General features: G+C 57.6%; 3 protein-coding genes across 3 annotated transcripts; 1 reads left to right on the forward strand and 2 right to left on the reverse strand.

The window, feature by feature from the left end:
• Window positions 1–9: 9 nt before the first annotated feature.
• Window positions 10–1132, reverse strand: GGS23DRAFT_612263 (uncharacterized protein; the record flags this gene model as incomplete). Its single annotated transcript, XM_051520474.1, has 1 exon — window positions 10–1132. The coding sequence occupies exon 1, from the start codon at window positions 802–804 to the stop codon at window positions 10–12; it is 795 nt and encodes a 264-aa protein (XP_051375867.1). The 5' UTR covers window positions 805–1132.
• A 4701-nt stretch (window positions 1133–5833) lies between these two features.
• Window positions 5834–7910, forward strand: GGS23DRAFT_163864 (family A G protein-coupled receptor-like protein). The gene is made up of 3 exons (XM_051511473.1): window positions 5834–6422; window positions 6510–6776; window positions 6830–7910. Exons 1-3 carry the CDS (start codon window positions 6163–6165, stop codon window positions 7758–7760), a joined length of 1458 nt encoding a protein of 485 aa, XP_051375868.1. The 5' UTR covers window positions 5834–6162; the 3' UTR covers window positions 7761–7910.
• Window positions 7911–11433: 3523 nt separating this feature from the next.
• GGS23DRAFT_547101 (uncharacterized protein) lies at window positions 11434–14425 on the reverse strand. Its single transcript, XM_051515068.1, has 4 exons — window positions 13278–14425; window positions 12966–13218; window positions 12389–12918; window positions 11434–12327 (listed from the first exon to the last, which is right to left on the reverse strand). The coding sequence occupies exons 1-4, from the start codon at window positions 13687–13689 to the stop codon at window positions 11648–11650; spliced, it is 1875 nt and encodes a 624-aa protein (XP_051375869.1). The 5' UTR covers window positions 13690–14425; the 3' UTR covers window positions 11434–11647.
• Window positions 14426–14490: the final 65 nt, after the last annotated feature.

The raw sequence follows: 14490 nt of genomic DNA on the forward strand, positions 1-14490 counted from the left end.
CCTGCTCAGCTACATAGGCACGGGCACGGGCAGCGGCGGGACACCGGCCGAGCCTGCGCCGGCGGCGGCCGCGAAGCCCGACGCGGGCGTGGGCGCGGAGGGAGTCGAGGCGTAGGGCGGCCAGGCCCAGGGCCCGGGGACCAGCGCGGCGACGCGCGGGCTCGGCGGCGACGGCGGGCGGGGCGCGGGGTCTTCTGCGGTGGCGCGCGCCCGCGGCGGCAGGAGCACGACGCGCACGACGGGCTCGGGCTGCCAGTCCATCTCGTCGGGGGCGGTGGCGCCGACGCCGGCGGCCTCGGCCCAGGCGCCGAGGCGCTCGCCGCAGCGCCGCAGCGCGCCCGCCGCCCAGTCCCGGAGCCGCAGGTTCGCGCGCCGCACAGAGCGGCACTCGGCGCAGGGGCCGCCGCCGCCGTCGTCGTCGTGCGCTCGCCCCCGCCCGCACGGGCTGTGGCTGCGGCACCTGCGCGCGTCCACGCCCCAAGCGCCCCCGTCCACGTCCCAGCCCTCACCGCCGCCGCGGCGCCGCCGGCTGCGGCTGTGCCGCCCCGCGGCGTGCGGCGCCTGGGGGGTTTCCGTTGCTGGCCGCGGCGCCAAGGCCCTCTTCTTCGCCCCCCTCCCGCCGTAGGACTGCCGCCGCTGGCCCTGGCCGTTGGGGGGGCCGTCGGCGTCCAGCATGGGGTGGTCTCCGTCGCTGTTTTCGTAGTCGTAGTCGTCGTTGTCGTCGAAGCGGACGGCCGGCTGTCTGTGTGCCGGGTTTGCCTTCTTCTTCGGTCGGTTGCTTGCGTGATTCCGCCTCTTTGCCATGTTGCGGATATCCGGACCGGGTTGACTGAGTATCGCCTTTCCTCGCGTGCCGGCCGGCTCGAATGGATAGTTCTTAGCCCAACCCGAGCCTTCTATAACTGCTATGCGAGGCCTCAAGACGCGCTCGTTCTCCTCGAAGCGTCATCACTGAGTGAGCGGAGTGGGGAAGGGGAGGCCTGGTGAAGATATATTGATACTCTGGGGCCCCAGATGGCTAGAAAGGACCCGGTAGATTCTAAAGGGGACTCTTTTCTCCATATCACACCTTCGTCGGCGCAGACACCTGAAAGGGTGTGATTCAGCCACTCGGCAGTATGGGTGAGGCGAGTAAACCTGCTGACTTGCCTAGTTTACAAAGGCATGATGAGTTGGCTAGTGAAGTGATGAGATTTCTCGAGAGCTACGAAGGCTATCTATCTAGGCTTGAGGTATGTAGAAACTCGCGAGATCTAGAATTGTAGCGTTCCTTTCTGATGCGAGGACCTGGCGCTTCTCTTATCGAAGTGGCTCTTCAAAGGGGATCTCACAAGCAAGGAAGGCTAACAGCGAGTCGGAATTCATGCAACCGTTCTCACGTATTTTCCGAAAAAACAATGGCCAATGTGCAGACGGGAAGACATTTCTTGAATGAACGAATAGTAGTTGACACAGGTGTCAGCCACCCAAGACTGTAGTCCTTTGTAATAGTTAGAAGAGTTATGGTGTGGGACCTAGCTTCATCCATGGTAGGGGAAACATATGTACAGGGGCGAAAGCAACAGTAGCTGGTTCTCAACTGTTGCTAAGTATCGCAAATAAATACCTGCATCGCAATGAGAATGCAACTCAGGGGAAATCGCTGGCTAGATACTTTTGTCAGATGCTTTTAGCGCGTGCCTATGTATGTATGAGAGGTAAGGTAGAGAGAAGAGGGGAGAGGGACAGTACGCGTGGGATCAACATTGACAATTGTAGGCAGGTTGCCTTCTGTTTTTCTGTGTCCTTGTCTTCCAAAGATGCAAAGACCTCTTTTCAAACGGCCTCACCCAAGACCTTAGGTAGCCGACCTTAGGTAGCCTGGAACGCCCCAGACGTCGTCACTTCTTGATTTCTTTCCTCAGTGGGATAGTCTCAGCCGTTGTCGGACATTCTCCGGGGTTCTTTCGGAGGGTCATAGAGCTGAAAAAAAATTGGGATAGGCGACAAGCTTGTTTGGTGGTGCCTAACTCCTCTTCTTAGGAGTTTTGAGCTTCACGACGCGCCAAGGCTTCGCCCAGCTTCGCGCGTCATCCCTAAAGGGAGAAGATATGAGGCGGCTATCCTAATCTGACATAGTTGGTCTCGAGGTCGTAACCCGTCCCTTGTCAAGGTCCCAGAGCAGCATGCCTGCTGCGCTCTCGCTACGCCTTAGGTGTTAAGACTTGCCAGGCACCGTAACATATGTAGGGTGCATACACGTGGACTCCGGATCCCAGATCTGCCGGACCCCACGAATGCATATATACGCGGGCGACGATGTGACAGAGTACGCTTTGACATTGGAGGATTTCTCCCAGCTTGGCAGCTCGGTGATGAGCATCTCCGGGGCGTGCTTCTTCTCCTCAGAGTCCCTGGGTCTAGGCCGACTACGAGATGCTGCTATTGAGGGACGAGCAGCGGGATGTAGCGAGAAGTAGTGCAATACCATACATATATGCTCGAGGAGGGATATCCCCTGCGGTAGTGGGCGACTTAGACGAGAGCTTTGTAAGGGGGAACGCATATAGCGTGTCGAATTCTGTCTCTCTAACGTCTAGCAACTCATCGCTGTTGGCATAGTAAGACGGGTTGAGGCGCCGAGTGCGATGATTGAGGCGAAATATCGCTTCAGGCTCACAGCTGGCTGGGGTTCGTTACCGCGCCGCACTAACAAGTGCGCTGGCTTAGGGCGGAACGCAGAGCGGAATGCAGCGAAGACGCGACGCTGTCTCCAAGGGACTAAGACCGATCGAGACGTTAGAACCGGAGAACAGGAGGAGCTAGAGGGTTGGTTGGTTATGCGACCCCGTCGACCCCCTCTCATTTAGCCACGAAGGCCGCCTAACGAAGAGCATTTCCGCTGTGGGATGATGATATGCTCTCTCTCTCCCTTCTTCCCCTTCTTCTTCTCTCTCCCCTCTCCCCCTCATACATACGCGCACGGGATGAGCATTGTCTGATCGCGATCTCGAGCTATTATGAACGCCGTCGCACCCGGGGTTCGTCATCTCCGGAGAGATTGATCCGCGACCGCGCTTGACCGCTCGGGGCGCCGTTCCCGAATAAAGTAGTGCGCCGTCGTTTTTTTTTTTGAGGGAGGGGGCGCCATAGTGCGTGCGTAAGCTCCGGGGAGTTGGCGGGAGGTAGAGCGGCCAGCGTGCCGGGTGCAGGCCGCGAGGCCGTCTCTGGCGCACCGCTAGGAGAGGGAGCACGATTCTCTCGTAGGCTCAGTTACTGCGGTCGTGTCTCGCGGGCGCTGCCAGTCAATAGATAGCAATGACCAGCCGCTGAGGGTGCGTTGCACGGCAGCACGTTGTCTCGCATTATAGAACGTGTCGGGCCGCGGGCGTTTGCTCGACATGCCACCAGTTGCTGTGCGAGTTTCCGTCCTCGACGAGATTGCAGGAGAGATGCATCATATTTATTTACCTGCTGACGCGAGGGGCGAATTTTTATACCTACTTGCCTGCCTAAGCAATTCCAGCGAGGGGGGAGAGCCGGAGAGATAGAGAGCGAGAGAGCCAGAGAGGAAGCAGAACGGGCGTGGTGAGTACGGGTGGAGGAGGTGTGGGTTGTAGGTGTGGGCGCGATGGCTACTATCATGGTTGTCGGATTTTCCGTCCCTCGCATGCGTCTCTTATGTAATCTCACTCCATACGTCAGGTACCTGGGTACCTTATGAGTAGGCACCTGTATACACAAATTGCAACGCGCCAGAAAAGAGGCGGAAAAGGTGGCAAGCTCAAGAAATAAACAGGTAACATGTCTGCCTGCCGCGGTGACCACATGTACAGGGTTTATCGCAAAACGCCCCGGTCCCCTCCCCCTTGACTCCATTGTTACCTGGTAACTCAGCTCGAGCGAAGAGGTACCTGGGGTGACTCAACTTATAGGAAGGAGGTTGGGGCAGGAAGCTTTCATAATTGGCCGCTATTGAGCTAGTAGGAAGTGCACCCTATTGATGAGTACCGACGGTGCCAATACAGGTACTACCTACAGGTTACCCAAGGCATTTCATGGCTTCAACAATGTGTAGGTACTTACCTACCTACTACCTCTACCTCCGAAGGCCCCTTGCCGTTATACGGAATGTTAGGTGGTAGGTGTAGTACCTATGTGTACCTGCAGTAGGAACCCCTTCCTATAGGTGCTTGGGGTGCCCCAGAGGTACCTGAAATCTTCTTATTTGTCCACCCCATCTCTCCTCTCCTCCTCCTCTCTCTCCACACACAGACATACACAGTACATACACACAGACACACACACACCATCGTCACCTTCGCCGTGAATGGTGCTGGATTTACTCCTCAACACTCGCTTGTTCGTCCTCGTCCTCATCCTCCTCTCCCTCTCCCTCTCTCTCTGTGTGTGTGTCTTGACAGCACCTTGTGGTTTGACCTTCAAACCGACCAAGGCTCGCTGGCCAGTCCCTAAAGCAGGATAGTCGTCGTGAACCCATTAGTGGCATGGTTTTCGGCCACCTTCACTGCGACCTCGCAGCATTGCCTGTTATTCTCCTCCTCTTCTTCTCCTCCTCCTCCTCCTCCTCCTCCTCCTCCGCTTCTCTTTTCACCCGCTAGCCCCCCCCCCCCCCCCCCCCCTCTTCCCCTTCTCCACAGTCGTTATCGATCCCCCGCGACGGGGATGGCACGGCTTAGTTCCGCCCCATGATAGCCAAATTGCGTAGGCATATGTGCGTATTCTGAGAGTGGATTCCCCCCCTAAACCTGTGCCACTTTCCATTAGAGGTTATATTTTCAAGGTTTTTTTTTCTTATTATCAGAGAAGAAGAAATTGCCGGCGGGAGATCTTCATCTTTCCCAGCTTCCCTCGCGGCCAGCTATGGCTCAGTCCCCAGGTACGGCCACCTCCCCGAACGCTGCTTGTAGTAATTTCGCGTATGGTAATGTTCGAGTCACCAAAGTATCCGATAGCCTGTAGGAGTATCTCCAGTGTCAGAAATGCGGCTGTCCCGGCGTATACTCCGACTGATATCATGTGTTTGCCCGCAACCTCTATCAAACCGCACCGCTCCACTGCTTGTCCCCCAAGCCTGTAGCCACTCACCTAGGCACGGGCCCATGGAGTCTGTCATTTGGCATGTCAACCATGTACTTGGCGAGAGGAATCCCAGCCTGCCAAGCTGGGGTAGGCTGTTCCAGGGAATTGGTGACGAGGTCTTTCTCCCTTGACAACCTAGAACCAGAAACCGGCGTCCACCTAGTCGACCAGGGCCAGCTGGTCGGATAGACACACGAAATCTCTACCTTCGTAGACCGAGCGCCGGCTACTTTCTCGCATGCTTCGAAGGAACATATATCCCTGCTACCCATTTCCGTGTTGATCGAGCGGCAGCCAGCGACCGACGCGATACCCTTTCCCTCTGGGGGAGCACCTAAGTCGTAAGGCGGTGGCTGAAGCGGCGAAATTCGACCAGATGGCAGATACGGAGCCTCTTTCCCCCTCCCCCCCCCCGGCCTCATCAGTCAGATTTTAACCCCAACATCAACATTTGCTCAGGGCACCCGTAGACTAGTACCGCGTAGCATCCCCGTCAGAGGCTTAGAGCTGCAGGGCTAGCGTCCCTATTCCGAGGGGGTGTCCCAAAAGCACGAGGACGGGGGCGCGAAGATGGAGAACTTGGGGAACCCTCCATGCCTCCAACGACTTCTCAAGGCCAGTTCGGACGGGCTAGCTTTTAGTTCTGTCTCCGCGAGAACACTGATGTCCAGCCGTTCATGCCGTACATGGATAGGTGGACCTCGGGGCTCGGCCGCCATCGATGGATCACCTTATAACAGATTAACCCACTGCTTCCTCTACGCATTCGGTGACGGATGCTAGCTGAAGGATAGATATTACCCATGTGAACGACGCCTAGGAAGGGGTTAGTCGAGTAGCGGTCGGATTCCCGACTCTGTGCGACTCTGCTTATATTCTGGCCAGTCGTGTGCTGTGTATGGGCGACTGTTGTCTGGATTGACATTTCATCCCGTCTGGCAAACAGATATATCGCCATTCACCCTCGTCTTACCAGTTCGACGGTGGGAGGTGCTGGCTAGAAAAGTCCAGCTTTCAGCTCCATTGACCGTTTCATACACAACTCCTACAACAACGCTGGGTCGATCATTCTCGTCCACGATGGCGGACGGGTTAACGCCAGGACAGCTTGAGGCAGTTGTCGTCATTGAGAGGGTCGGCTCCGTGTTCTCGATACTGGGATGCGTCTTCATCATCGTCACCTTCCTGCTCTTTAAGGCATTCCATAAACCGATCAACCGTCTAGTATTCTACGCTTCCTTCGGAAACTTGATGACAAACGTGGGGACGCTGATGGCGAGGGAATATGTGACCCAGGTGGATTCATTCGGATGCCAATTTCAAGCATTCCTCATCCAGATGTGAGTCCTCCCCCCCCCCCCCCCCCCCCTTTTTCTTTTCGTCTCTCAGCACCTATTTGCGTACTCGGCTAAAGTCTGTTTCCCAAGGTTCATGCCCGCCGACGCCCTCTGGATCTTAGCTATGGCCTTCAACGTCTACCTGACCTTCTACCACAAGTTCGACGCGAGACGGTTGCGGAGCATGGAAATTTGGTATCTGCTAATTTGCTACGGCATCCCCTTCGTACCCGCCCTCACGTTCATATTTGTCCAGAACGAGTCGGCCGGCAGGATGTACGGCGACGCTCTGCTGTGGTGCTGGGTGAGCTCGGAATGGGACATATTCCGTATCGCTACCTTCTACGGACCGGTCTGGTGAGAAGATATTGATGGTGCTTTCGGACTTGCATGTGCTGACGTAAACGTAGGGTCACGATCCTTCTCACGATGTCGATTTATATCCGGACAGGTGGAGAGATTTGGCGGAAGCGCAAACAGCTGCGGTACTTTGGCGCTAGTAGCAGCAGTGCCCATGACCCGGAGCCGTTCGGCGCGGGTGGTCCTTATACGATAAAGACCACCGAGGTCACGGTCACGACGGAAGCCGCCGAAGAGGGCCAGGACGGTATCGATCTCGCTCCGCTCGGCCGGCTCGCCGTGCCGAAGAAGAAGGCGGCATACTCGGTGACGATATCGTCGGCGGCGCCGCCTCCGACGCCTCAAGGGGACACGTCGTCGGTCAGCGCCAGCGCCCGGGATAGCATGCCGGCCGCAACGACGACGACGACGACGACGACGACGTCGACGGTTAGGGGACGGACGGCGGCGTCGGCAGCGAAGTCGCAGCGGCGGCGGGCGAACTTCGAGGCGAGCAACGCGGCGTGGTCGTACAGCAAGTGTGCAATCCTCTTCTTCACGGCGCTGCTGGTCACCTGGCTCCCCTCGTCGGCGAACCGCGCGTACGGGGTCGTTAACCACGACGGCGTGCAACCGGCCCTCGAGATCATGAGCGCCGTCGTCCTGCCGCTCCAGGGCTTCTGGAATACGCTGATCTACGTCGCGACGAGCTGGGAGGCGGTTAAGATGACCGCGGCAGACGTCATGGCCCGCGGCTGGGGTGGTGTCCAGGGCGAGCGGGCGGCGACGGCGACGGCGCACTTTGGCGGGGGCGGGAGCGGGGGCGGAGGAGGACAAAACGAGGGGGGCTTCCACGACAGGGACAGGGACCGGCGCGCGTTCGCCTTCCGCCTGTCGGGCCGCGGCGGGCGCAAGGACCCGGAGAGCGAGAGCATGACGGAGCTAGCCACGGAGGGCGACGACACGAGGAGTTCTAGCCGGGACGCCAAGGGGCAGACGTGACAGCGGGGCGCGGCAGGCGTCGTCGGTCCGGACTTGGGTACGGGATCGGTGTCAAGGGGGTGTTTTATTCTTTTCTTTTTTTACGGTCGACGATTGACTTGGTCACACATTCGCCATAGCAAATCCATGAATTCGCAGATATATCCCTCGAAGCCTAAGCTAACTATGGAATCTCCGGAACGAACAAACCTGATCGAACATGCGCGGAGATATACCTGGTCCCTATGTTATGCTTGATTCTCCCTAGCCATTTAGCCATTTTTTCTTTTCGGCCAATACCTACATACCTGCTCGCCTAGATGCCAGTCCGCCAACTGCCTACGATGGTTTTATATGAAGTAAACGTACCATGGCCTCTCTCTCTCAATCTCTGTTTATTTCCCCGGCGATTTCCCTTGGCGCACAACTCTTATATTCTGCCCATCCAAAATAAGCTTATTGATGCGACACCCCAGGCGGTTCCCTCGACCTGCTCTTGTTTTCCTGGGCGCTTTGCGTCCGGGGAACACGGTGGAACCGTTAGGCGCCCTCCGCCCTCCCTTCCCCCCTCGTCGTCGCACTGCATGCTAATTTTTACTTCATTTTGAATTGAGGGCGGGAATTCCGGGTCGAAGCGGGAGCGTGCATGTGTGCGTACGTGTATGTGTGGCGCATGTATGTGTGTATACATGCAGATGCACACATATCGTGCGAGGCGGACGGGATAGGGGTAGGTACCTAATGCAGATACCTTGGGTACCTACAGGGTACCTCCAACGTGCTAGGTCAGGGCTGTTGACCAATGGCGATTTTCAGTTTCTAGCTCGGGTTCCCGAACAGGCAAGGCACCCACCTAGGGCTTTGACCTCTTCTCTTCTCCTCTCCTCTTCTCGCCTCTCCTCTTCTCACCTCTCCTCTTCTCGCCTCTCCTCTTCTCACCTCTCCTCTCCCCTCCCCCCCTTCTCTCTCCCCGTCTCTCTATCTCTCTTCTGTGTAGTTGTCGTGGTTTTCTCGTAGTGCCTCGTCGGAAAAGCCTGCGACGTAAGGGCCTCAAAAGCACACCCACGTCGCTGGTAAGTGTCAGTGCTCGTCCTCTGGCCCTCCATCACGTATACCTACCCGTGCACGCACACGCCGTAGGTACATCAGGTACTATCTACAACCACGGCCCGTTCCCACACGGATCCCACAGCAAGGAGAGCCACAACAGGAAGGCGAAAAAAGGCAAGACCAAAGTTCGTCCACACGACTCGATATGGCCTTGGTTACCCGTCCCAGGCTCGGGGTCTGCCTCTCGGGGGTATCGTCGCTTTGGTAGAGGATCGACGGCGAGACCGGGGTAGGCCCGTGCGGTGGTAAATGCAGCGGCGCTGTATAATGACACCAACGCTCCACAACGTAGATTAATCTACCTACCTACGAGAGGGCCAAGAGAGAGAAAATTTTCGAGTGAGCGTGTTGTGCACGCGTAAGACGCAACATGTCGCAGACACCGCCTGGCTGCTGGGCCATGCCCGAAAGGCAGGGGCCTCGACAAGTTCCCTCGGCCGCTCCATCTCAATCCCCCTTCTCCTCTCCTTTCCTCGCTCCCCACCTCCTCTTGGGGATCAGCGACATCGCCCCTTAGTCTAGCGAGAGAAAGGTTCGGAGATATGAGGGCAAGCGGAAGACGGGCAGGCTTATGTACACGTATGTGTGTACGCGCCACCCGTCGGGTCATACGGCATATGTAGATACGCGCATGTTGAGACATCGCCGTCAACCGCGCGCCCCCGTAGCGGACAGAACATGCGTCGACGGGAGAGACGGAAGGGGCAGCGAGCTGAGCGAGACGACGCGTCATCGATGGCCGCCAGCACGATGCAGAGGGCTGGCTGGCTGCCTACGTGCAGCCTCTGCCTCGGCACGCGGGGCAGCCAGACGCAGCCTGCCGACGAACGACTCCCCGCGTACCTACTTAGAGGTCTAGACGTAGCCCCCCTTGGCTTTCTCCCTCCCGGTCGACCTGGTGACCTGTCCTGCCAGGCAGCCGCTGCGCATCATCCGAACCGGCGGGCGAGACTCAGAGCAAACATCGCGAAGCGAGGTGTGAGGGTGGCGGCTCGTCGACCTTACCCGACAAGCTGAAATGCCCTCGCCCCCCTCGGCCGAGAGAGAGTCGGACCCGAGGACCTAGCGCTCACGAGCCTCCTCCAGACGTGACGCGCAGACACGCAGGTGTATCCAAGTAGGTAAGGCAGGTTATATCTCAGCCATCGCACCCGGTGGAGCGGGCCGACGCAGGGCTTGCCCCGTCGACGGCATCCCACAGAAGGGCGGGAGCTGGGAGGGGAAAATAAGGACAAAAACAAAGAGCGGGCGGGAGAAGAAGAGAGAGAAAACTGCTGGTTCCCATCGCTACCGCACTCTACAGCAGTGCGACCCAAGCAAGCCCCCCTCTGCTCTGTCTCTCTCTCGCTTTCGGCTCGCCGCCGCGAGACACGACCCAGGCCTCGGGGCGCAGATCCCAGCCCCTTCGGCCGGCTGCGCGAGGGGAGCCCAGCCGTCGCCGCGGGTGGCCAGCCCCCTTACCTAGGTCCACACCCGCATCTCTCCCTCGGTGGCAGTGCGGCACGAGCCCAACGCGCACGGCACAGCATGTGTATGCATGCGGGAAGGTGTAGATGCGCGGATGTAGGGACGCTGTGTGCCGCGCGAGGCCCTTACCTTACCTGCCACCCCCCCCCCCCCCCTTTTTCCTCTCCTCCCCTTACCCTCGCATCCGCGCACACCCTCTCCCCAGCGACTGCGCCGTCGCCCCAAACCCCATACGTACGCGCCGCGGGAACCGCTCCCCGAGCCGCGTCTGCTTGCCTGCCCGACCTGCCCCCTCCCCCTCCCCGCGCGTCAGACCCCCGAGCACCCGCGTACCCGCTCTAGCTCTTCCGGGGCGTGCGCGTCGCGGCCGCGATCAGGCGGGGGGGTCGGCTAAGAGGGAAGGAAGCGGGCCGGGTCGATAGGGGGGCACGTATTAGGCGACATCTCGTGCGCCCGCGTGGCCCGCCCTAGGTAGGTAGGGGTCGGGCAAACCCGACTAGTCGCTCGCGCCTTTTTGTCCGGTCGCTCAGCCGCCCACCCGTGCTACGTACGGGCCGGCCGGCGGCCGGCGACAACGGCCCCCCCCCCTCTTCATTTCGTTTCGGCTTCCCGCTTCCCGGCCGGTATGCGTGTCTCCGAGCCTGCGCATGGCCGCGGCGGGTGCGCAGAGGCGGCCATGTGGTATACTACTTAGGTAGGTAGGTAGGTATGTAGCTACATCTATTACAGGCGCGTAGGCATACAGGTAGGCACAATATAGGTCTACTTTTGCTACGAGGTACGCACGTCAGCGATCCGTCAACGTCTCTACGAACCGCATTGGTACCTGCATCGCTGCTCTATCCCTCCGCGCATACGCGATGCATGCTCCCGTGCGGATACCTAGGCGATAGGGGCCTGTACGTCCAACCCAGCGGCGTGCGAAGATCAAAACACCCGGGCCTATCCGGCCTTTCTCGCCGTCTACCAGGACAAATACTAACCTAGGCGTCGCAGGCTGCCTGGAGCGAGCGCCTTTAGGTAGCTATGTATTAATTAATACCTACGGGCATTTTCCTACATCTGTGCCAAGCGAGAGAGGGCAAGATGTACGGGAGCAAATTTCCTTTAGGAAGGCTTCTGAGAAATTTGGGTACTAGTATTAAGGGGGAGAGAGGGGGTATCATGTGGGTATCATGTTATCCGTCCTAGAACGCCTATGCAATATTAAGCTGAATACACATTGTTCCCTTGACTGTCCTCATACACTACATCACGTCGTAGAAGCCTATTCTGCTTGCAATCTCTATCACTTAACCCCTTGCCAGAAGCCGGAAGGAGACCAGCAACGGTTACCTCCCGCTCTTCACGGCCACGACATGCGAGTATTGCCAGTAAGTTCCCCTCTCCACACATTCCTGAACGATCTCCTCTTCCTCCCACCACCATCGATTCGCATGTACATATTCGCCCCAGACTTCCTGCCAGAGCATTCTCGCCACCAGACAGCGGAGCTCGCCCTCCACCGGCCCGCGACCCTTTGCGTCCTCTCCCACCGTACCACCCTGATGTACAGCACGTACCGAAACTGTTGTGATTGTACTACCGAACCCGCGAAGTTTTGCGACAGCCAGCCAGGCTGGGAACGTGCCGCTCGGGTAGGTCGTGCGGCACCTCTTCTCGAGCTGTATCAGGAGCTTTTCAAACAGCCACTGCCGGAACTTCGGGCCCATCGACGACGAGACTGGCTGGGGGTCGATCAGCGTCAAGTGCAAAGCCCCATCTGGCGCCAAACAACGGTAAATATGACGAAGCATCAGGGGAATCTCGCTCGAAGGAAACAATGCCGGCATGGACAGGCACGTCGCAGTAAAGTAGAGCTGCGGGGTGAGGGACCGAGATCCAGCAGATGCGGATACTCCCGGTACCAGAATCGGGTTAACGTTGGAGAACGAATGGGACGATATGGGGTTGGGCGAAAGATGAGATATGGAGACCTGCGGGTACAGTGCCGCGAGAAAGGACGCGGATGCTAATCGCCGTATTAGCAAACTCGGACAGGAACAAACTAGCTGAACGGAGACATCGCACACCTTGAGTTTCGTAGAGCGCAAGAATTCTAGGTGGCAGCCTAGGTGGCCTGGATGGATCTAGATTCCCCAGGCAGTTGTCGTTGTGGTTAACCAGTGACATATAGCCCTCGTGCCGTAGGGCAGAAAACATCCACCGTTTCTTAGCCATCTCGAGCTCCTTGTATACCGTAGCATCTAGCCCATGTCCCATAGGACATTTGATGTTGGCGAGCATGAGCTCCGGGCCAGCCGCGGCCATCATTCGCACTTCGCGTTGCAGTGCCTTGAGGGTTGGAGACATGGATCGATCCAAATTGCCACCCGCTGTCGCGTTCGACAGCGCCTCTTGGTCTGGTGTAAGTACGTCGTCTTTGGGGAGAGTACCATCCCATTCATGCGGAGGTTTCCACGCATCTGGGTTTGCCAACCTGTCACTACCGCTCCAGTTCGCATTGTATCTGCCCAAGTTATGCTGGAGCTCGATAGGGGGTGGGGTTCGGGGCGATTCAAGCGGAGTAATGGAGCCAGGGTCATCGAATGCCACCGGATTCCTGCCATTTGTTAGAGCTGCTAACTCGGATCAATCTGACAGGCTTACGCTTCCTCGGGCAACTCTGATATGGACGGAGTCTTGACTTTTTCTCGGTCAGCAGAAATGTAGACTTGGGAAAACAACTGGCCAAGATCTGTCTCTGGATCACGAGTCGACGATATGACGTCCGTCCTCCTGGTGACGAAAGAAGACGGCCCTAGCGTTTGGACCAAATTTTCGGGCTTCGGAGTACCCGAGCTTTCGATGCCAGTGTTGTTAGTAGCGGTGGTTTGCTGCGTCCACTTTGACAGTGTCGAATCTAATACCCCGGGAAGTCAGTAGTCGTAGTAGGCGTCATGACAGCGCTGATGCTCCTACCTGGAGATGATAGGCTGGAGGAGCCATCGTTAATCTCGGGCAGCTGTAAGGAAGGATGGCTCGGCTGGGCAGGTTTCGTAGTGTCTCTCGAACTATCTCGATGATGCAGTACGGGCCTAGCATGATAACCCGATGTCCGGCTAACCTTAGCAGCATGATCGGCCAAAGATGCCGACGGCGAGGCTGGCGCGCCCTTGTCTTCAGCCTGAGGTGGTGTCTGGGCTTTCCTTCTGCTTCTCGATCCGAAGAATCTGAAGCTTCGATCACTTGACGTAGTGCTCTCTGTTGAAAACGATTGCCGATTGCGGTCTGACTTCTGCCTCTTCTCTCGCTCTTTGGCTTCTTGCTCTTTCCTGATAATCTTCTCGCCCATGAGTTCCCGGTTAGGGTCGGTCCACAGAACGTCAAACATTTTAAGGTACGCCGTCGAAGCGCGGTCTAAAGAGGTGATGTAGTTTCTTGTTGAGCAATTGCCCTAGCATCTGACGCGCAGGCGCGCTGTCACTCTAGTTGTGTCTGGATGATCGTAACCAGGTAGATTGGTGTAATATAGTTGTGGCAGCCTAATCTCTCTGCGAAGAACCTAACTCTTAAAGACGTTTCGGGCATGTCATGTCGAATTCGATCCGAGAAGCGCCGCCTCGTAGACCCCCAACGGAATACGACACAGTGCGATGAGCAACCGAGTATACGGTCGCTCTTGACAACGGGTAGAAGGCAGGTATGTGGCCCTCCACCACGAGCGAAGGGGGTCGATTGGTATCCCGGGATGACAAAACTTGCCTACACAGTTGGGACGAGGAATGGCTGCTCCTCTTCTTGTCGTAGTTAGTATGATGGCGAGGATACGAACACGCAACGGCCAGGGGGCGTGTGAGGTCGGATGCGGTCCAGAGATGAGGAGGGAGCAGTAGAAGATGAAGAAGCAGAGGAGAACCTGGCCGCAATGGAGGTCGGGAGGCTATAGGCTAGACCAGGGACACGGGAAGGTACGAGACAGAGAGACGTAGGAAACTGAACCGGAAAGAGGGGACGGGATGCATTCGGCTCCGCAGATTTTCGTAAGGAGAGAAGGTAGGTGCTACCTCGAGGGACCCATCACATTCAGAGATACCTGCTTTGGCAGGTACCTACCTACCTAGGTAGGTAGGTAGGTAGAGGTATGTATTTAACATATCTCTACCTCCTCCTAGTGGGTACTTACATTGGTAGG

This window comes from Durotheca rogersii, assembly GCF_024521655.1.
Source record: "Durotheca rogersii strain YMJ 92031201 chromosome Unknown GGS23scaffold_2, whole genome shotgun sequence".
Taxonomy (NCBI): Eukaryota; Fungi; Ascomycota; class Sordariomycetes; order Xylariales; family Xylariaceae; genus Durotheca; species Durotheca rogersii.